Source organism: Sus scrofa, chromosome 8 (assembly GCF_000003025.6).
Source record: "Sus scrofa isolate TJ Tabasco breed Duroc chromosome 8, Sscrofa11.1, whole genome shotgun sequence".
NCBI classification, from domain to species: Eukaryota; Metazoa; Chordata; class Mammalia; order Artiodactyla; family Suidae; genus Sus; species Sus scrofa.
The window spans coordinates 33,062,453-33,080,944 of record NC_010450.4 but is presented as its reverse complement, the minus strand read 5'-3'; the positions used below and the strand labels follow the sequence as shown (position 1 = coordinate 33,080,944).

The following is an 18,492-nucleotide window of genomic DNA, read 5'->3' as shown; positions in this document are numbered from 1 at the left end:
TCTACAGTAGTTAAATTCATAGAAACAGAAAAAAAACAGTAGTTATCAGGGGCCAGAGGGAGGGGTTAAAGAGAATTAACGTGTATAGTTTCAGTCTTGCAAGACAAAAGAGTTCTAGAAAATATTTTTCTGGAGCTGTTTCATAACAATGTGAATATACTTAACACTCCTGAATTATACACTTTAAAAAGTTAAAATGACAAATTTTATATTGCATTTTGCAATGAGATAAAGGCAGTTTGCTAAGATTCTCTTCTCAGTATTAACTAAAAAATATGAGTTTTTTAAGCCTGATACAAGAACCAATTCTCCATTTTTAGCTTAAGTTTTAAAAATATAGGGGAGGGGAGTTCCCACTGTGGCTCAGTGGTTAACCAATCAGACTAGGACCTATGAAGTTGCAGGTTCAATCCCTGAGCCTAGCTCAGTGGGTTAAGGATCCAGCATTGCCGTGAGCTGTGGTGTAGGTCACAAACATGGCTCAGATCCGTGGCTGTGGCATAGGCTGGCGGCTACAGCTGTGATTAGACCTCTAGCCTGGGAACCTCTACATGCCACAGTTGCGGCCCTAGAAAGACAAAATAAAAATAAAAATAAAAATATAGGGGAGCTCCCCTGGTAGCTCAGCAGGTTAAGGATCTGGTATTGTTACTGCTATGGCACAGGTTTGATCCCTGCCTAAGAACGGCTCCCTTCCCACCCACCCCACCCCCCGAAAAAAAAATTTCTATTACTGCGCTTTCTCAAATTTTGTACTTTCAATATTTCCTTTAGTATATGTACAAGGCTAGGCATGGTATCATTATTTTAGTAGTAGAAGACCAGGAATGACCTATTAGAGAATAACTGAATAAACTATGGTGTAACCCCCAAAATGGACTATGATAATAGATATGAAGAAATGTCTCTATTTCCTGCTATGGACTGTTCCCCAGAACATATTATCAAGTAAAAAAAGGACAGAAAGTATGTATAGTTTATGCCTTATTTATGAAAAGGGAGGTATTAATTACCAGTATGCATGCTATTTTATTATATTTTTTAATGGAAAAAATAACCTCCAAACTAATTTTTCAGTTACCTATGGGAAAGGGAAGGAGTAAGGGTAGAGAAGACAGGTGGAAGCTAAACTTCTCTGAAGTAGTTTGTCTGGTAGATGTGATTTTGGAATCATGTAACTGTTCTACAAAAAATAAACTAAATTTCTAAAAATCAAATGCAAATTGAAACAAATAAACCTAATTTTGTATCTATTAGATGGTTTAATCCATACAGTGAGAAATTACAAGCGACTTTAAAGCATAGATGACTGACTATATATCCCTAGTGCAACATATATTAAAGACAAAAGGAAAAACAGAAATCTTAAATCACCTTGATACCAATAATACTGATAATGTATCAAAATGAAACTACACTGTATTCTCTCCATGTGTGTATATATACATATAAGAACAAACCAAAAATATAATTATGTTAATGAATTAAGAAATAAGATTTTTCAGTGTAAAAAATACAAAAAAAAAAGTTTATCAGAATAACCCATGTATTTTCACTTAAAAAACAAAGTATTTCCTAGTTCTAACCACTAAAAAGACCTAAAAAATATATCAATGTATAAAAATGAGTAATTCTAATGTCTACAGGTCTCTCAATTTTATTTCCTGTTAAAAGGAAGAGAGGGAGTTCCTGTCGTGGCTCAACAGAAATGAATCTGACTAGCATCCATTAGGATGGAGGTTCAATCCCTGGCCTTGCTCAGTGGGTTAAAGATCCAGTGTTGCCATGAGCTGTGGTGTAGGCTGCAGATGTGGCTCAGATCTGATGTTGCTGTGGCATAGGCCAGTGGCTACAGCTCCAATTCAACCCCTAGCCTGGAACCTCCATATGCTGCAAGTACAGCTATAAAAAGACCCCCCCCCCCAAAAAAAAGGAAAAGGGGCTCCTATTAGAAACGGCAGATTCTCAATCTGGGGCAGGAAACACATAAGCTAAACTGGAAACATCTTATTGTATCTAAAAGCAAGGACCAGAGTTATGACAAAAGGACTTAGGAGCCAATCTGAGATGCTCCCACTGGGCAGCAGTAGAATTTGGGCAGCATGGTTTTGCCTATTTATTCTTTCCTTCCTTGCATATCTTCTCCTTGTTCTCCCCCATCTCCCTAATCCCCTTCCCATCCCACTGCCCTTCTACCTGACTCTGAACACCTATACTCTCAAGAAACCCTCTCCATCCCTTTTCTTCCTGTACTACTGATCATAACTATCTCAGAATTTAAGCCTTGGTCCTGGGCAGAACTTAAATAGTTAAGGAATTCAGAATCCTCCGAAATAAAGCCTGACAAAGAAAAAATATACATACATATATTTTTTGCAGGTACTAGCACCTCCATTTCTACTTTAACCCTGCCACATTACTGTTCAGTTGTTTGGAGTACCAGAACTATAACTGTTGTACCAGTATCTAATTATCTAATTCCCCAATATATTATGCCCTACTGGAATAACACCTGATCATAGCCTATTTTAGCACCTGTATTACCTATAAAGAAGCCTAATGGAAGCCATTTACTGAATAAGTGATACCAAAATTCTGTGGCTCCCTGACCCCCAGTATGTATTTCTTTCATTGCAAGTAAACATTTCTGCTGCAGATTCAATGCACCCCTATCAAAACCCCAAGGACATTTTTCACAGAAACAGAACAAAAAAACCCTAAAATTTATATGAAATCACAAAAGACCTCAAATAGCCAGAGCAACACTGAGAAAAGAATAAAGCTCTAAGGTTTCACGCTTCCTGATTTCAAACTACATTACAAAGCCATAGGAATCAAAATAGCATAGGATTGGCAGAAAAACAGAGAGAGAGAGATCAATGCAACAGAATTGAGCGCCCAGAAATAAACCCATGCATATATGAACAATTAATTTATGACGAAGGAGCAAATAACATACAATGAGAAAGGATAGTCTCTTCAATTAATGCTACTGGGAAAACCAAACAACTATATACCAAAAAAAAAAAAAAAAAAAAAAAAAAAAAAAAAAAAGAAGAAAAAGAAAGAAACTCGACCATTATCTCACATCATACACAAAAATCAACTCAAAGTGGATTAAAGATTTGAATATAAGACCTGAAATCATAAAAAAATCCTGGAAGAAAACACAGGCAATACACCCTTTGACATCGATCTTCACAGTATTTTTCTAGACCTATCTCCTCAGGCAATGGAAACAAAAGCAAAAACAAACAAATGGGACTATATCAAACTAAAAAGCTCCCGCGCAGCAAAGGAAATCATTAACAAAAAGAAAAGACAACCTACTGAACAGGAGAAGATATCGGCAAATGAAATATCTGATAAGGGGTTAATAGCCAAAAAATATAAAGAACTCATACACTTCAACAACAAAAAAATCTACACAATCCAATTAAAAAATGGGCAGAAGAGCTGAAGAGAAATTTTTCCAAAGTTTTTTCCATACAGAGGGCCAACAGGGACATGAAAAGATGTTCAATATCACTAATTATTAAGGAAATGCAAATCAAACCCACAATGAGACATCTCATGTCTGTCAGATGGCTACCATCAAAAAGGCAAGAAAAAACAAGCGCTGATGAGGATATGGAGAAAAGGGAACCCTTGTGCACTGCTGATGGGAATACAAATTAGTACAGCCACTAAGGAAAACAGTATGGAGTTTTCTCAAAAAATTAAAAAATTGCACGATCCAGCTACCCCATTTCTGGGTATTTTTCCAAAGAATGTGAAAACACTAATTAGAAAAGATATGTGCACCTTATGTTCCTTGCAGAATCATTTACAATAGTCAAAATATGAAAACAACATAAGTGCCTACAACAGATGAATGGATAAAGATACAGTATTTTTACTCAATGAAATACTACTCAGCCATTAAAAAAAGATGAAATCTTGCCATCTGATAAGTGAGACAAGTCAGAGGGAGAAAGATAAACACCATATGACTCCTTCATATGTGGAATATAAAAAACAAACAAACAAACAAACAAACAAAATGAACAATCCAAACCAAACCACACATACAGATACAGAGAACACAGTAGTGGTTACTAGAGAGGAAGGGACAGGAAGGATGGTGAAAATGGGTAAAATGGATCAACTGTACAGTAACAGAAACTAAATTTTTGGTGGAAAACACACAAAATTAGAAATATAACCTTGGAGTTCCTGTTGTGGTTCAGCAGTTAACAAACCCGACTAGCATCCATGAGGATACAGGCTCGATCCCTGGCCTTGCTCACTGGGTTAAGATCCAGTGTTGCCGTGATTCTGTGGTGTACGTTCACATGCGACTCAGATCCCGCATTGCTGTGGTTGTGGTATAGGCCAGCGGCTACAGCTCCAATTCAACTCCCAGCCTGGGAACCTCCATATGCCATGAATGTGGCCCTAAAAAAGACAAGAGACAAAAAAGGAAAAAGAAATATAACCTTGTATACATGAAACACATAATGTTATAAATTAAGGTTATGGCAATTAAAAATAAATTTTAAAAAAGAAAAGTAAATGTTTCATTCCTGTGGATTTAAGTACAGCTCTCTTTGTATATCTGTGAATATAAAGATACTCAACAGTTGTTTACTTCTGAGAAGCCAAAACCTCTTAGAAACTAGGATTCACTTTTAGAACATCGTACCTGTTCTTCAAGTCAGACCCTAAGTTTTCATATTCATATGTTTTACAGAAACCACAAACTAGCTGTGTTTGCTCTCATGATCTTTAAAAAGCCGTAGAGGAGAAAACAAATCAGTATTTTTATAAAACAGTGAAATCTCAAAAATGAAAATTGATGTTTGCTGCAACCAACAAAACCAAAGCCAAGAGGTGGAAAACCACTAGGGAAAATATAGTTATTACAGGTTACTTACAAGTTGCTTTTCAATTAATTCAGCTGTAAATTGAATGTACATGGAGTTCCCATTGTGGCGCAGCGGAAACGAATCCAACTAGCAACCATGAGGTTGCGGGTTCGATCCCTGGCCTCCTCGCTCAGCAGGTTAAGGATCCGGCATTGCTGTGAGCTGTGGTGTAGGTCAAAGATGTGGTTTGGAACTGGAGTTGCTGTGGCTCTGGCGTAGGCCGGCAGCAACAGCTCCGATTAGACCCCTAGCCTGGGAACCTCCATATGCTGCAGGTGTGACCCTCAAAAGACAAAAGACAAAAAATAAATAGACTAGACTAGACTAGACTAGACTAGACTAGAATATACTTACTTTCTCTATATTCTATTTCTGCTTCTTTACGAAGTTTTTTCTCTCTGGCAAGAGCTTCAGGGCTTCCCCAAACTTCCAAAGATCTATGTACACACAAGGCCACCAACAATGACAATTTTAATGACTTTTATAAATCTAGGTAACTATAATTAAAAGAGAATTTAACAACAAAGCATAATAAAAGTCTTTCAGAAAAAATATAAAGCACTTAAGAAACTTCTCTAAACTCTAAACAGTAAGAGTAAATTCCACAGCAAATTTTCTTATACATTTTTTTTTAGCTAAAGAGTACCTTCTGGTAACTCTCAGATAAACAAATCCGCAAATAGAAAAATACTCTGCTTTTATAACATGTCATTTAAAAAATTCTGAATCTAAAATGCATTTTTATTAATCCCTAATTTAGCTTGTATTTTTACTCTAAAAGAACTAGGTTCTTACTTTGCCTCCACATCTGATCTCAAGTATACAGTAAAGGACTCAGTATCTTCATGAGGACTTCGTCGTCTGATTTTTCGAAGCTGTTCTAGATCGCTGAAGAAAGAAACATGTGAATTTATTCAGACAAAGTTCATATAGTTCATGTACTTAAAAGGACAATTAAGGGCAGATAAAAGCCACTACACTGATCCTCATCTTGTTTATTTTTTCCAGGCCACACCAGCAGCATGTAGAACTTCCTGGGCCAGGGACTGAACCCTCGCCACAGTAGCCACCTGAGCTACAGCAGTGACAGTGCCACTGCACCACCAGAAAATTTCCTGATCCTCATTTTATTTATTTATCTATTTATTTATTTAGGGCTGCACCCAAAGCATATGCAAGTTCCCAAGCTAGAACCACAGCTGCTCTAGCCTACACCACAGCTTATGAGCAATGCAGGATCCTTAACCCACTGAGCAGGGCCAGGGAACGAACCCATATCCCCATGGATACTAGTTGGGTTCGTAACCCACCGAATCACAATGGAACCCGCTCCCTTGATCCTTATCTTAAAAGCTAAATCTGTATAGCCTGTAAAAATCAAGTTAAAGGTGATATTTTGTACACAAAAAGTGGTTTAGTGATTAAAACCTTATTGCTCAATAAAGATTCTGTAACATAATATACAGAAAGTCACTTCTTTTAATGGTACTTGTATTTTATCTGCTACGGACACATATTGCAACATCTGATATATAAAGAAAAAAAGTAAAAAGTGGAAAGAACATGGATTAGGGTATCATTCCTCTACTGAAGAATTTAAATTTAATATTTACAGTCATTTGTTTATATCCAGACTAATACTAAATGGTAGTATTATTCATAGGTATCAAGTAAAGAGTATATGTCAATCTATATGGGAAAAGAATCTGAAAAAGAATGGATGTGTGTATATGTATAACTGAATCACTCTGTTGTACAGCAGAAATGAGCGCAGCATTGTAAAGCAAGTATACTTCAATAAAACTTAAAGAGCATATGTCAATTTCATGCTATTTAATCATTTTCCTTTCACTTAAATCCTGAAAGGTTTATACATTCATCAAGTCACTGCTAAAGAGTCATTCTAAATTTGATCATTAGTCTTCCTTGGGAAATTTTGTAATAGTAATGAAAAGACCTATCAACAAAAATCTGGTGACTACAGAATGCATTAAGTTATAAAAGTTAAGGAGTTCCCATCATGGCATAGCGGAAACGAATCCGACTAGGAACCATGAGGTTGCAGGTTCAATCCCTGTCCTCACTCAGTGGGTTGAGGATCTGGGGTTGCTGTGGTGCAAGCCAGCAGCTGTAGCTCCGGCTGGACTCCTAGCCTGGGAACCTCCATATGCCAAGCGTGTGGCCCTAAACCCCCCCCCAGAAAAAGTTATAGAAGTTAAACCTGGAATTTAAAATAATCAGAATTCCTCTGTGGCTCAATGAGTTAAGGACGTGGTACTGTCACTGCTACGGCTAGAGTTCGATCCCTGACCCAGGAATTTCTGTATGCTGTGGGTGTGGCCAAAACGGAAAAAAGGGAGAGAGACAGAGAAGTCAACAATCAACTATTACACATTAGTAAAAATAAATAAATAAATAAAAAAGTCTGGACCAGGTAACAAGATGTATATTCTGATTCCCTCTCTGCCACTGACTCAATAAATGAGCTAGGTCACCACTAACATTTTTATTATGTTCTCTGGCCATTTATAATGTGGAGTCAGCAATACCTAACCTACTTAATTCATAAAATTTTTGTATGTGAAACAGAATATAGTTTTACATCATTAATATAACTGATTGTTCTTTCATTAGTTATACAAGCTATAAAACTGATTATAGGAATCCTTATTTCTTGATATTATACCACAGAACATATAACCATGGGGGAAAGGAGGGAGAAGTCTAGATCATCTCATGTCTAAACTGCCAAGAAATCTTCCACATAAATATGGCTTCTCTAGGGAGACATACAAAATAGGGGAAAAAGCTGAAGTTTATGAAAAATACCTCAAAAAAATCTCTTTAATTGCAGGCTAATTAATAACAAGACACCAGAAAAAAGCAAAAATAAGTTATACTCAACAAAAACCACAGTTGGAAGAGTGTGAATATAAAGATTATTAAGTACTCAACTCTGCTAGACAAAAAACCCCCAAATTTTAAAGTCATACAAATATGCAAATAATCCTGGAGTTCCTGTCGTGGCTCAGTAGAAACCAATCTGACGCAGGTTCGATCCCTGGCCTCACTCAGTGGGTTAAGGATCCAGTGTTTCCATGAGCTGTGGTGTAGGTCACAGGCGAACTTTGGATCTGGGGTTGCTGTGGCTGCGGTGTAGGCCAGAGGCTACAGCTCAAGATTCGACCCGTAGCTGGGAACTTCCACATGCCTCTGGTGAGGCCCTAAAAAGACCCCCCCCCCAAAAAAAAGGAAATAATCTTATCGATAATTCTGCTAGATATTAACAATAAAACTCCTAAGGTTCTGGAATTCCTGCTGTGGTACAACAGGATCAGTGGCATCTCTGCAGAGCCAAGACACAGGTTCAATCCCCAGCCCAGCACAGTGAGTTAAAGGACCTAGTGTTGCCACAGCTGTGGTGTAGAGCACAACTGTCGCTTGGATCTGATCCTTGGCCCAGGAACTTCACATGCCGTGAGGCAGCCCAAAAAGGGGAAAATAAAAACAAAAACTCCTAAGGCTCTTGTGTGATACAGAGATTTTAAAGAACCTGGCTTTTTGAGTTAAAGGAGCCAAGAATGACTGGAATTACTCACACTGGAGCAGAATTCAATTTAGTAAGCTAATAATTTTCATATTTAACTGATGAATAAAAAAATATTCTTCAGGAGTTCCCGTTGTGGCTCAGTGGAAACGAATCCGACTATGAACCATGAGGTTGCAGGTTCGATCCCTGGCCTTGCTCAGTGGGTTAAGGCGCTGCCATGAGCTGTGGTGTAGGTTGTAGACGCAGCTTGGATCCCACGTTGCTGTGGCTCTGGCGTAAGCTGGCAGCTACAGCTCCGATTTGACCTCTAGCCTGGGAACCTCCATATGCCGCAGGAGCGGCCCAAAAAATGGCAAAAAGACAAAAACAAACAAACAAACAAACAAAACAAAGCAAAAAAATATTCTTCAACTTAGGAAGGAGCCATGGTAAAGTTTTCACATGAATGGTAGCAAGTAACAAATTCTAAGAAATAACTGGTTGTTTCGATTAGATATAGCAAACTATCACATTAAAAAAAAAATACTGTACCTGGATTTGAGGCAGAACTCATTCATTGCTCTGACTCCAGTGATGAAATTATTCTGAGTGTATTTTGGTCCATATTCCCTCTTTTTAAGGACTGCTTTGACTAAAGCCAAAAATATAGGAAAACATACTAAATATAAATTGGAAGTCATATTTAAAGATGAACATATGCTGATTTTTAAGTGAGCTTTCTAATGAACTCTAGAAAAATTGCTGTTTTTCCTGATACACTGGAAGAAAATTCTCCAAGTATGGAATAAGACAGATGATACACTTGTAACCAGCCAGATTTTATCTCTATGATTCATCTGTAACTGATGCCAAAATGTCAAGCCTCTGTTTAATGGTCACCTTGCATAGACATTACTGGTCTGTTTAAACTGTACTAATACAATTTAAATTGCATAGGATCTAAATGAAAATGATCTGACATTTCAATTAGAAATTACATGCTAGTTCAGTGTTTTATGTACACTGGTGAAACCAGCATTTTATAAAAAAATCAAAAGAAAATAATCAAAGAGTACTGCATACAACGAATAAGTATTTTTTGTGAAAACTTTTGTTTCAGTTACATATAATAATTTATATATATATATACTAAACCATTAGAATTTCTCATATGGATTGCAGTCAAAAAAAGTCTGAAAGTCAGTGTGTTATTTCACATAATGTTACAGAGGTGAAGTAAATATAAGGAACATTTTTATCAGTTAGAAATTATAGAGAGGAGTTCCAATGGTGGCTCAGCAGACTAAGAACCTGACTAGTATCCATGAGGACGTGGTTCAATTCCCGTCCTTGCTTAGTGGGTTAAGGATTGGACATTGCCATGAGCAGCCTGGATCCAGCATTGCTGTGGCTGTGGTGTAGGCCAACAGTTAAAGCTCCTATTTGACCCCTAGCCTGGGAACTTCCATATGTCTCAGATGCAGCCCTAAAAAGCAAAAAGCAAAATAAATAAATAAATAAATATGATAAAGCAATTGATAATTTTATTTGCCATTATTCCTTTTTGGGCTTTAGGAAAGAAAACAATTACCACGTAATTTATGACCAAAATGTAAAGAAAATTTCAATAGAAAATTAGCTTATAAACAGAATAAACCCTTATGGTCAATGTATTTAAAGAAAAGTAAAACCGAATATACCCTTAGAAGTAATGTAACTATAAAGAGCTCTATATAAACCAATTTAAAATATTTAATTCAAAACACCATTATAATAAAAAATAGAATAAAAAACATACCTCTTACTTGGAGAGGTTCTTGCTTAAGGAGTGGAGCTTTCAGTTCTGCACCAATATTTTCTGCTGTAAAGTTTATTTTTAAAAAATTAAAATAAGCAACTGTTTTCATACAAACCTATAAACTTAATATTAGCTAATAATCTGGGAATAATAAAAAGATAATCTATAAAGTAAGAAATATGACATAATAAATAAAAAAGATATGTCATGTATCAAGTGGGATTTATCCTAGAAATGAAAGAGTAGTTAAGCACTAGAAAAGCTACTAATTCCTCTCATCAGCAGACAGAAGAAAAACTAGAATCATTTCCGGAGCTAAACAAAAAGTATTTAATAAAATTTAATAAAATTCATCACCTGTGGAAGTTTCGAACCTTTTTAAGAAAATTAGGTCAAAAAGGAATTTCCTTAAGGATAAAACAAACCTGTAACAAACATTGTATTCAACAGTGAAAATTTAGGTTCATTCTTTTAAAACTAGGAACAAAACAACATGTGTATTTTTTTATTGCAATATAACTGACATATATCATTTTGTAAGTTTAATGTGTACAGCATGTTGATTTGATACATTTATATATTACAGTATGATGTTCCATGTACTTAAAATTTTGGAATTTGCAATTGTATTCTGATAGGATATACCCTTTCACTCTCCTCCTCATGCTCTAGTGCTCAGAACTCAATCTGGCCTTTCTGTCCTGAACCAGATCTCACACTGCCAGCCTGAAACTCCTACCCTTCAGTCCATTCTCCAAGCCAGCAAACAGGAGATTCCATTTCCTATTCTTCCTTTTGCCTTCCTACCTGCCAGCCTCAGACAAGACACAGCCTTAGGTAACAAATGGAAGAGGCTAGCTTGAGCCTCCTGTCTGAGGGGCGTGGGTAAGTTCATGCAGTGAATCTGGCTCCAATGTCTGGCTGTGCACGTAGCACTGTTAGACCTATCACCCCAAAAGAGCCAAACTCCTGGCTGCCAGTGCCTGTTTACAGACCCAGGGCCAGGCCTGTTCTACTTCTTAGATTATAGCATGTCTTTTGAGTCCAACTGCTTCTTCAGTTTTCTCTTTGTATCTTTTGTTTATCATTCCAATAAGTGAGAAGTAGAACAGACATCTCAGAGCATTTGTTCAACAGTGCTACTGCTATTTTGATCAGAATCTCTGCATATCCACTGATTTACCTTTTAATGCTCTTATGTATAAATTAAATGACAACAGAATAGGCACTTTTTTTTTCTTTTTTTTTTTGTCTTTTTGCCTTTTCTACAGCCACTCCCATGGCATATGGAGGTTCCCAGGCTAGGGGTCCAATCGGAGCTGTAGCCACTGGCCTACGCCAGAGCCACAGCAATGCCAGATCTGAGCCGCATCTGCAACCTACACCAGAGCTCACGGCAATGCCAGATCCTTAACCCACTGAGCAAGGCCAGGGATCGAACCCGCAACCTCATTGTTCTTAGTCGGATTCGTTAACCACTGCGCCATGACGGGAACTCCCAGAATAGGCACTAATAAAAGCAAAACTCTCCTTGAAACAAAAACAAAAAATCTTACATGGAATTTTTAGTATATTTCTTAATTATTTTTTAGTGAAAGCCGCTAGGGAAATGACTTATATAGGTATATATATAGGTATATTATGTCCTAATAACTAAAATACATACAGAAAATCCAAAAAGATTTTATTCATCAAATCTTAAGTAGGTTATGACAGCATTATTGGTAAATTAAAGAGGTTTAAAAACACTTTTATTTAATTAATAATTACACTTTGTAACACTTGACATTAATCAGTTCTTAACTCATTTTTTGTTTTTGTTAAGCTACACAGCAAACAACTTCTAAACCATTTTTACCTGTAGAGTCTATATATCATTTACTTAAAGTTTTGTTTTGGGGAATAGAACACAGGGCAAAGAAGAGTGAAGGGACAGGGTGGTAGAGTAACAGAGTAACAAGCTTTCAACAGTCACCCTAGTGCCCGAACAACTGAAATCTTTTTTTTTTTTTTTTTTGGCTTTTTGCTATTTCTTTGGGCCGCTCCTGCGGCATATGGAGGTTCCCAGGCTAGGGGTCGAATCGGAGCTGTAGACGCCAGCCTACGCCAGGGCCACAGCAACGCGAGATCCGAGCCGCGTCTGCAACCTACACCACAGCTCACAGCAACGCCAGATCGTTAACCCACTGAGCAAGGGCAGGGATCGAACCCGCAACCTCATGGTTCCTAGTCGGATTCGTTAACCACTGCACCACCACGGGAACTCCATGAAATCTTCTAACATTTCATGGACACCCCTCCTTTCTACAATGATCAAAGTCATTCAAACAAATCATATAAAATAAGATGCTCTAAAACTGGTATTTCTGAATATTCTTTATTGCAAACTGTCTAGATCTTACTAAATTATATAGTGTTAAGAACCACAAACAAGAAATGCTAGTAAATGGCTCAACACACGTGTGAATACTTATTTTGCACACCACTGTCTTACTAAACTTACACTGTATCAGTATCACTGGAGTAGAGTCTTTATGATTTCAATAAGTAACCAGACAGTCTATCCATGAATATCTCTAGACATTTTGTTTTAAGCTCAAGCGCTGGCTGTTTGCCACACATCTGCTGTCATTAGCAAAATTAAAACTGATTTTACTAAAATTTAAAACATCTGAATGCTCCTTAAAAACTTAAGGATTCCTTAGCAAGTCTCTGCCTCTTAATGAGCTCTTTCTGACTTTATCGTGTGATCTGAATTATTCAAAAGTCAATCTCAAACTCTTAAATATACAAATTATCCTTCAATCAAGCAATTACTTGCTGTCTATCTGATGGCTAACAAGGTCTAATTTGGCAGAGGCAAATTCTGAAAAATCGAGCCCAGGATAAAGCCATCAATAAACAATGTAGTCCTAATATAGTAAAATAATATTTTTATTTCAAGTCAGCAGAGAAAAAAGAAACCTAGTCAGATTTCAATTTTAGGCATTCTGTATAACAGACCCAACATTAAGTATTTGGTTTATTTTACCTCAGAAGAAGATTATAACATGTTTTACCTTTAATTACATTATTTCATCACCTGTTCCTTCTCTCATTTCTTTTTTCTATTTTGTCTTTTCAGGGCCACACCCACAGCACATGGAAGTTCCCAGGCTAGAGGTCGAATCAGAGCTACAGCTTCCAGCCACAGCCACAGCAGATCTGAGCTACATCTGTGACTTACATCATAGCTCACAGAAACGATGGATCCTTAACCCACTGGGTGAGGCCAGGGATTGAACCTGCATCCTCATGGATACTAGTTGAGTTCGTTACCACTGAGCCACAATGGCAACTCCCCCTTCTCCCATTTCAACATTCTAACAAATACGCTATTTCTAGAACTTGGGAACTCATTACACTTCCATTTCCTCATCCGCTAATATCAAACTCTCAACCAATATCTACCCCAGCAATTTTCCATCACTACAAGAAAAAGAGGAGAAATTAGCTAAAACTGCACAGAAAGTCCAAAGAAAGGATGGGACTTAGGGGAGAAGATGAAAAATACACATCATCAACATAAACACAGGTTTCTCAAGAAATCTGTAAAATCTTCCTGTGAAAGACATCCAACTAAAGGAAAGATAGTCATGAAATGTTTATTATTCTTCAAATACTCTCTTCTCCTAACCATACTCTCCTTGGTTTATCTCCTACTTCTCCAGGTATTCCTTGCAAGCTCTTCCTTGAAGATCTTATCTCCCCAATCTAAAGTCTCTCCCTGTACTGTCTCCAACCCACTCATAATTTCAGTTACCATCTGGATATAGCTAATAACTCCTAAATCTCTATCCTCAAGTTACAACTCTCTGTATTCACTCATTTACAAAATTTATTAAACCTCTACTATGTGCAAATCACTGCTCTAGGCACTGGAGTTCCTGCTATCATAAGGCTTGGAAACAAGGGGGAAAAAAGAACTACAACAGATGCTTAAAATATCAGTCAGTAAAAAGTGCTATCTATACAGAGAATTAAAATTAGAGTAATATTAAAGACTGACCAGTGCGCAGAGGTGACATTTCACTTAATATTTCACTAAATAATCTGTAACTGACCAAAAGGAGTTAGCCACATGAAGAAGAGCCTCTTGGAAAGAGAAAGCAACTAGAGCAAACACCCTTATAACAAGGATAAGTTTGGTATTTTCTAAGAACCAAACTTCCTAATTTTTTTTTTGGCTTTTTTTTTTTTTTTTTTTTGGCTTTTTAGGGCAGCACTCATGGCATATGGAAGTTCGCAGGCTAGGGATTGAACTGGAGCTATAGCTGCTGGTCTGCAGCACAGCCACAGCAACACAGGATCTGAGCCATGTTTGCAACCTACACCACAACTCATGGCAATGTCAGATCCTTGACCCACTGAGTGAGGCCAGGGACTGAACCCGAATCCTCATGGATACTAGTCGGGTTCTTAACCCGCTGAGCCACAATGAGAACTCCGGTATTCCTAATTTTAGAAGACAATGAAATCACCTGCACCATCATCCAATCCATTCTGGTAACCAGGCATGTCCTTTCCTTGGCCCTCTCTTTCAGTCTCCCAAATTCAACCACCTAATCTTCATTATTCAGCTCCTAAATTTCTTGCATTCATCCACTCTCTTAAAAAAGTCATTGCCATTAACCTAGTCTAGAGCCTCATTTGTATTACTATTTTTAGTCTCCCTCCTTTGCAATCTGTTTTCCAGTCTGCATCTTGTTATCTTTCTAAAATCTTAAATCTGATTAAGTACTTCTCTCTTTAAAATACTCTAATAGCGTCTCACTGCCTACAAAACAGTCCAAACTCCCAAATAAACCCTGATATGACTACTTTTTACCTCTTGAATTTCATCCCTTGTAAACTCCACCACCAAGTCCTCTACTCACCAGTCCAGTCGCACCAAATTCCTTGCAGTGTTACCTTTTTTTCTCCTCCACACATCACACTAATATGTACTTTTCTTTCAGGACATTAATTCATTTCTTTATGGAAACTTTTCTCAACCACATTAAGACTCGGTGTCCCTCCAGCACACAGTATTTCTTCTACACAGTATTTCTTCTACCGCAGTACTTACTACACTTTTTTTGTTAATTTTCTATTTTAGTAGTAAAGAGAATATGTACCCAGAGGAGTCACTCATTTGCTGCCACAAAAAAGGGGCTCAATAAATACTTCTTAATTAATGAATGTGAATAAGAACTTCTTTTTAACGCTGCACAGCAGACTAGATATCCCCCCCAAAATCTTTTTTTCAACAGCATTGCTAAAGCTAGCAAAATGATCCAAGAGATCAAAAATGAAGGGAAAGCAGGACTTTAATAGAATAAGAGAGCACATCCAAGCCAATTTTTCCTCCCTGATGATTTCTTTTGAAACTCACACTCTTTGAGCTTCTACTTCCACAGCTACAAGGGGCATGGGAGAACAAAGAATCAAACTAGGTTCTGCTAAAGATGCAGAGTCTAACAGGAAATACCCAGAAAAAAAAGCTGGACACTTGATATAACTATGACCTAGAGAAAACACACACAGAAGGAAACTGCAAAGAAGCAAGCCTGCCTCTACTTCAGAATTAAGTAGTGAAGAAGGGGTAAAAAACAAACAAACAAACCTGAAAATACTAGGGATAAGGCAGCTTACACAAGTTTGTAGTCTGAATTCATGCTATCAATGTGGTCTAAAAAATCTTAAGCTGACAATTTAACATGGTCCCCAGTTGTGCCCCCAGCAGCTAATGGAGACAAGTGCAGGAACACATCCTCAATCAGAGGTATCATTCCAAGATATAAAATGATATGGAAAATGAACAATTCTCAGCTTAAAAACACAGATCATCATGTGTTGATGATCATGCATGAGAGCAAGAAACAGAAGGAAAAGATAATATAGTAAGATGGAGTTCCCTTGTGGTGCAGCAGGATAAGGATCCAGCATTGTCAGTGCAGTGGCTCAGATTGCTAATATGGCATGGGTTTGATCCTTGGCCTGGGAACTTCTGCACACTATGGGGGCAGTCAAAAGAGAAAAAAAAAAAAAAGATAATATAGTAAGAACCAAAAGATTTCAGATAGCAAAATTTTCAGTCACAGAATACAAAATAGCTATGGCTATTAAAGGTTTGAAAACATAAGCAAGGAACAAGAGACCAACCAAGCAAGGTGAAAAATAAAAAAAAAAAAATTCTAGAAATGAAAAATATAATCACTAAAATTAAAAACCTAACATATGTAACAGCCAGCAGATTAGAGACAACTAAAAGGGAATTAATGAACTAGGTACACCTAAGGAAATAATCCAGGATCCAGGCCAGAAAGATAAAGAAATACAAAGTATGTCAGAGAGGTTTAGAGACATGGAAAATAAAGCAAGGATGTCTAAAATATTTCTAACTAGAATTTCAAAAACAGATAAAAAGAGAAAGAGAGGTGGTAACATATATTTCAAGGGATAGTAAGAGAGAATTGTAGAATTTCAGAACTGTAGAAAAATGCCGATTCTCAGATCCAGGAAGCCCAACAAATCTTAAGCAGGATAAATACAAAGAAATACACACCAAGTCACTTCATAGTAACACTGCAGTTAACACCAAAGGAAAAGACTTTCAAAGTATAGTTAATCAAATTAAAAAGCAATCAAACAGAAAAGATATGAAAACAAAAGCATGATATCTGACTCATCAACAGCAGCAGAAGACAATGAAATAAGATATTAAATGTGCCTTTATCATAAAAGACCCTCACCTAAAGGAATTTCTATTGGATGTACATCAGACAGAAAGACCAGAGAAATAAGATGGTTAACAAGGATTTTAGATAAATTTAAACAAGTAAAAATATGTATTTTATAGAAGAAAAAGAGAGCAGAATAGACACAAAATACAAGTCCAACAAATAAAATGTTAAGTTCAGAGGGAATGTCCAGAGTTAAAAGTGTTCTAAGGTCTTTGCATTTTTCAAAAGGAAAGTAAACTTCTAAGTTACTGCAGCTTTAGACAGGCATAAAGTATACAGCTCTCCAACAAGTATGTGCATGAGGGAGAGGGGATAATGGAGTGAGAAAAAAATTTTTTTTTTGTCTTTATAGGGCTGCACCCACAGCACAAGGAAGTTCTCAGGCTAGGGGTTGAATCAGAGCTACAGCTGCCAGCCTACTCCAAAGCCACAGCAACGCCAGATCCAAGCCGAGTCTGCAACCTACACCACAGTTCACAGCAACGCCAGATCCTTAACACACTGAGGATGGCCAGGGATGGAACTGAGTCCTCGCAGATACGAGCCAGGTTTGTTACCACTGAGCCACAATGGGAACTACAATAAAAAATTTTTTAAAGGCAAAAAAAAGCAAAAGGAAGTACATGATACAATAGGAGAAATATGTCAAAACATATAAATGATTACAATAAATGTAAACAGGCTAAACTTTCCGTTAAAAGACAAAAAATATCAAATTAGGACAAAAAAAGTTAAAGTCAAAGGAAAAATTACACCAGGAAAATACCAATGAATTCTGGTGGAGATGTCACTAAAAAAAAAGAGTTGTAATATACCAATAAAAGGTATACTTTATCAGTGTTATAAAACAATTCTAAATGTGTATACATCTGATAGCATAGCTTTAAAAAAGCCAAAGGAAAATTTTAGGGAGAATAATAAGGAGAGAATATCAAATTCACCATCAGAGTTATCATGGCTTAAATTCCTACTTTAGAAAAGAAGAAACGTTCAAAATTAATGAGTAAAATAGCTAACTGAGAGTTAAAAAATCAAGAGTAAATAAATACAGAGGAAGTAGAAATAATATAATTAAGATAAAAGTAGAAATTAATGAAATAGGAAACAAATATTCAACATAAAGGTTCAAAGCAAAAAAATTATTACTTGGAAAAATAATAAAATGGACAAAGTTCTGGAAAGATTAATCAAGAAAATAAGACAAACACAAGGAAAAAAAATACAAGGAATTTAAAAAAGGGTGTAACTATATACGCTACTAAGAGTATACAGAGAGTATCATGAACTTTGTCAACTAATTAAAAATTTAGTTGAAGTGGATAAATTCCTAGAAAAAATATATAACTGACCAAGAGTAAAACAGAAACAGAAAAATTAAAAGAAAGTAATTTAGCAGTTTAAAGGCTCCTCACAAAGAAAATACTAGTCTAGATGGTTTTACATGTAAGTTCTATCAAACATTCAAAAAGCCAATAATCTTAGGCAAACTATACC

The 18,492-nt window shown here is 36.7% G+C and overlaps 1 protein-coding gene across 1 annotated transcript in view; it reads right to left on the bottom strand.

The window, feature by feature from the left end:
• SLC30A9 (solute carrier family 30 member 9) overlaps positions 1 to 18,492 on the bottom strand; it is a 53,110-nt gene that overhangs the window by 30,831 nt on the left and 3,787 nt on the right. Inside the window, 4 exon segments of the mRNA NM_001137632.1 lie at positions 5,262 to 5,344; positions 5,703 to 5,795; positions 8,989 to 9,088; positions 10,235 to 10,297. Coding sequence (NP_001131104.1) covers positions 5,262 to 5,344; positions 5,703 to 5,795; positions 8,989 to 9,088; positions 10,235 to 10,297 — 339 coding nt within the window.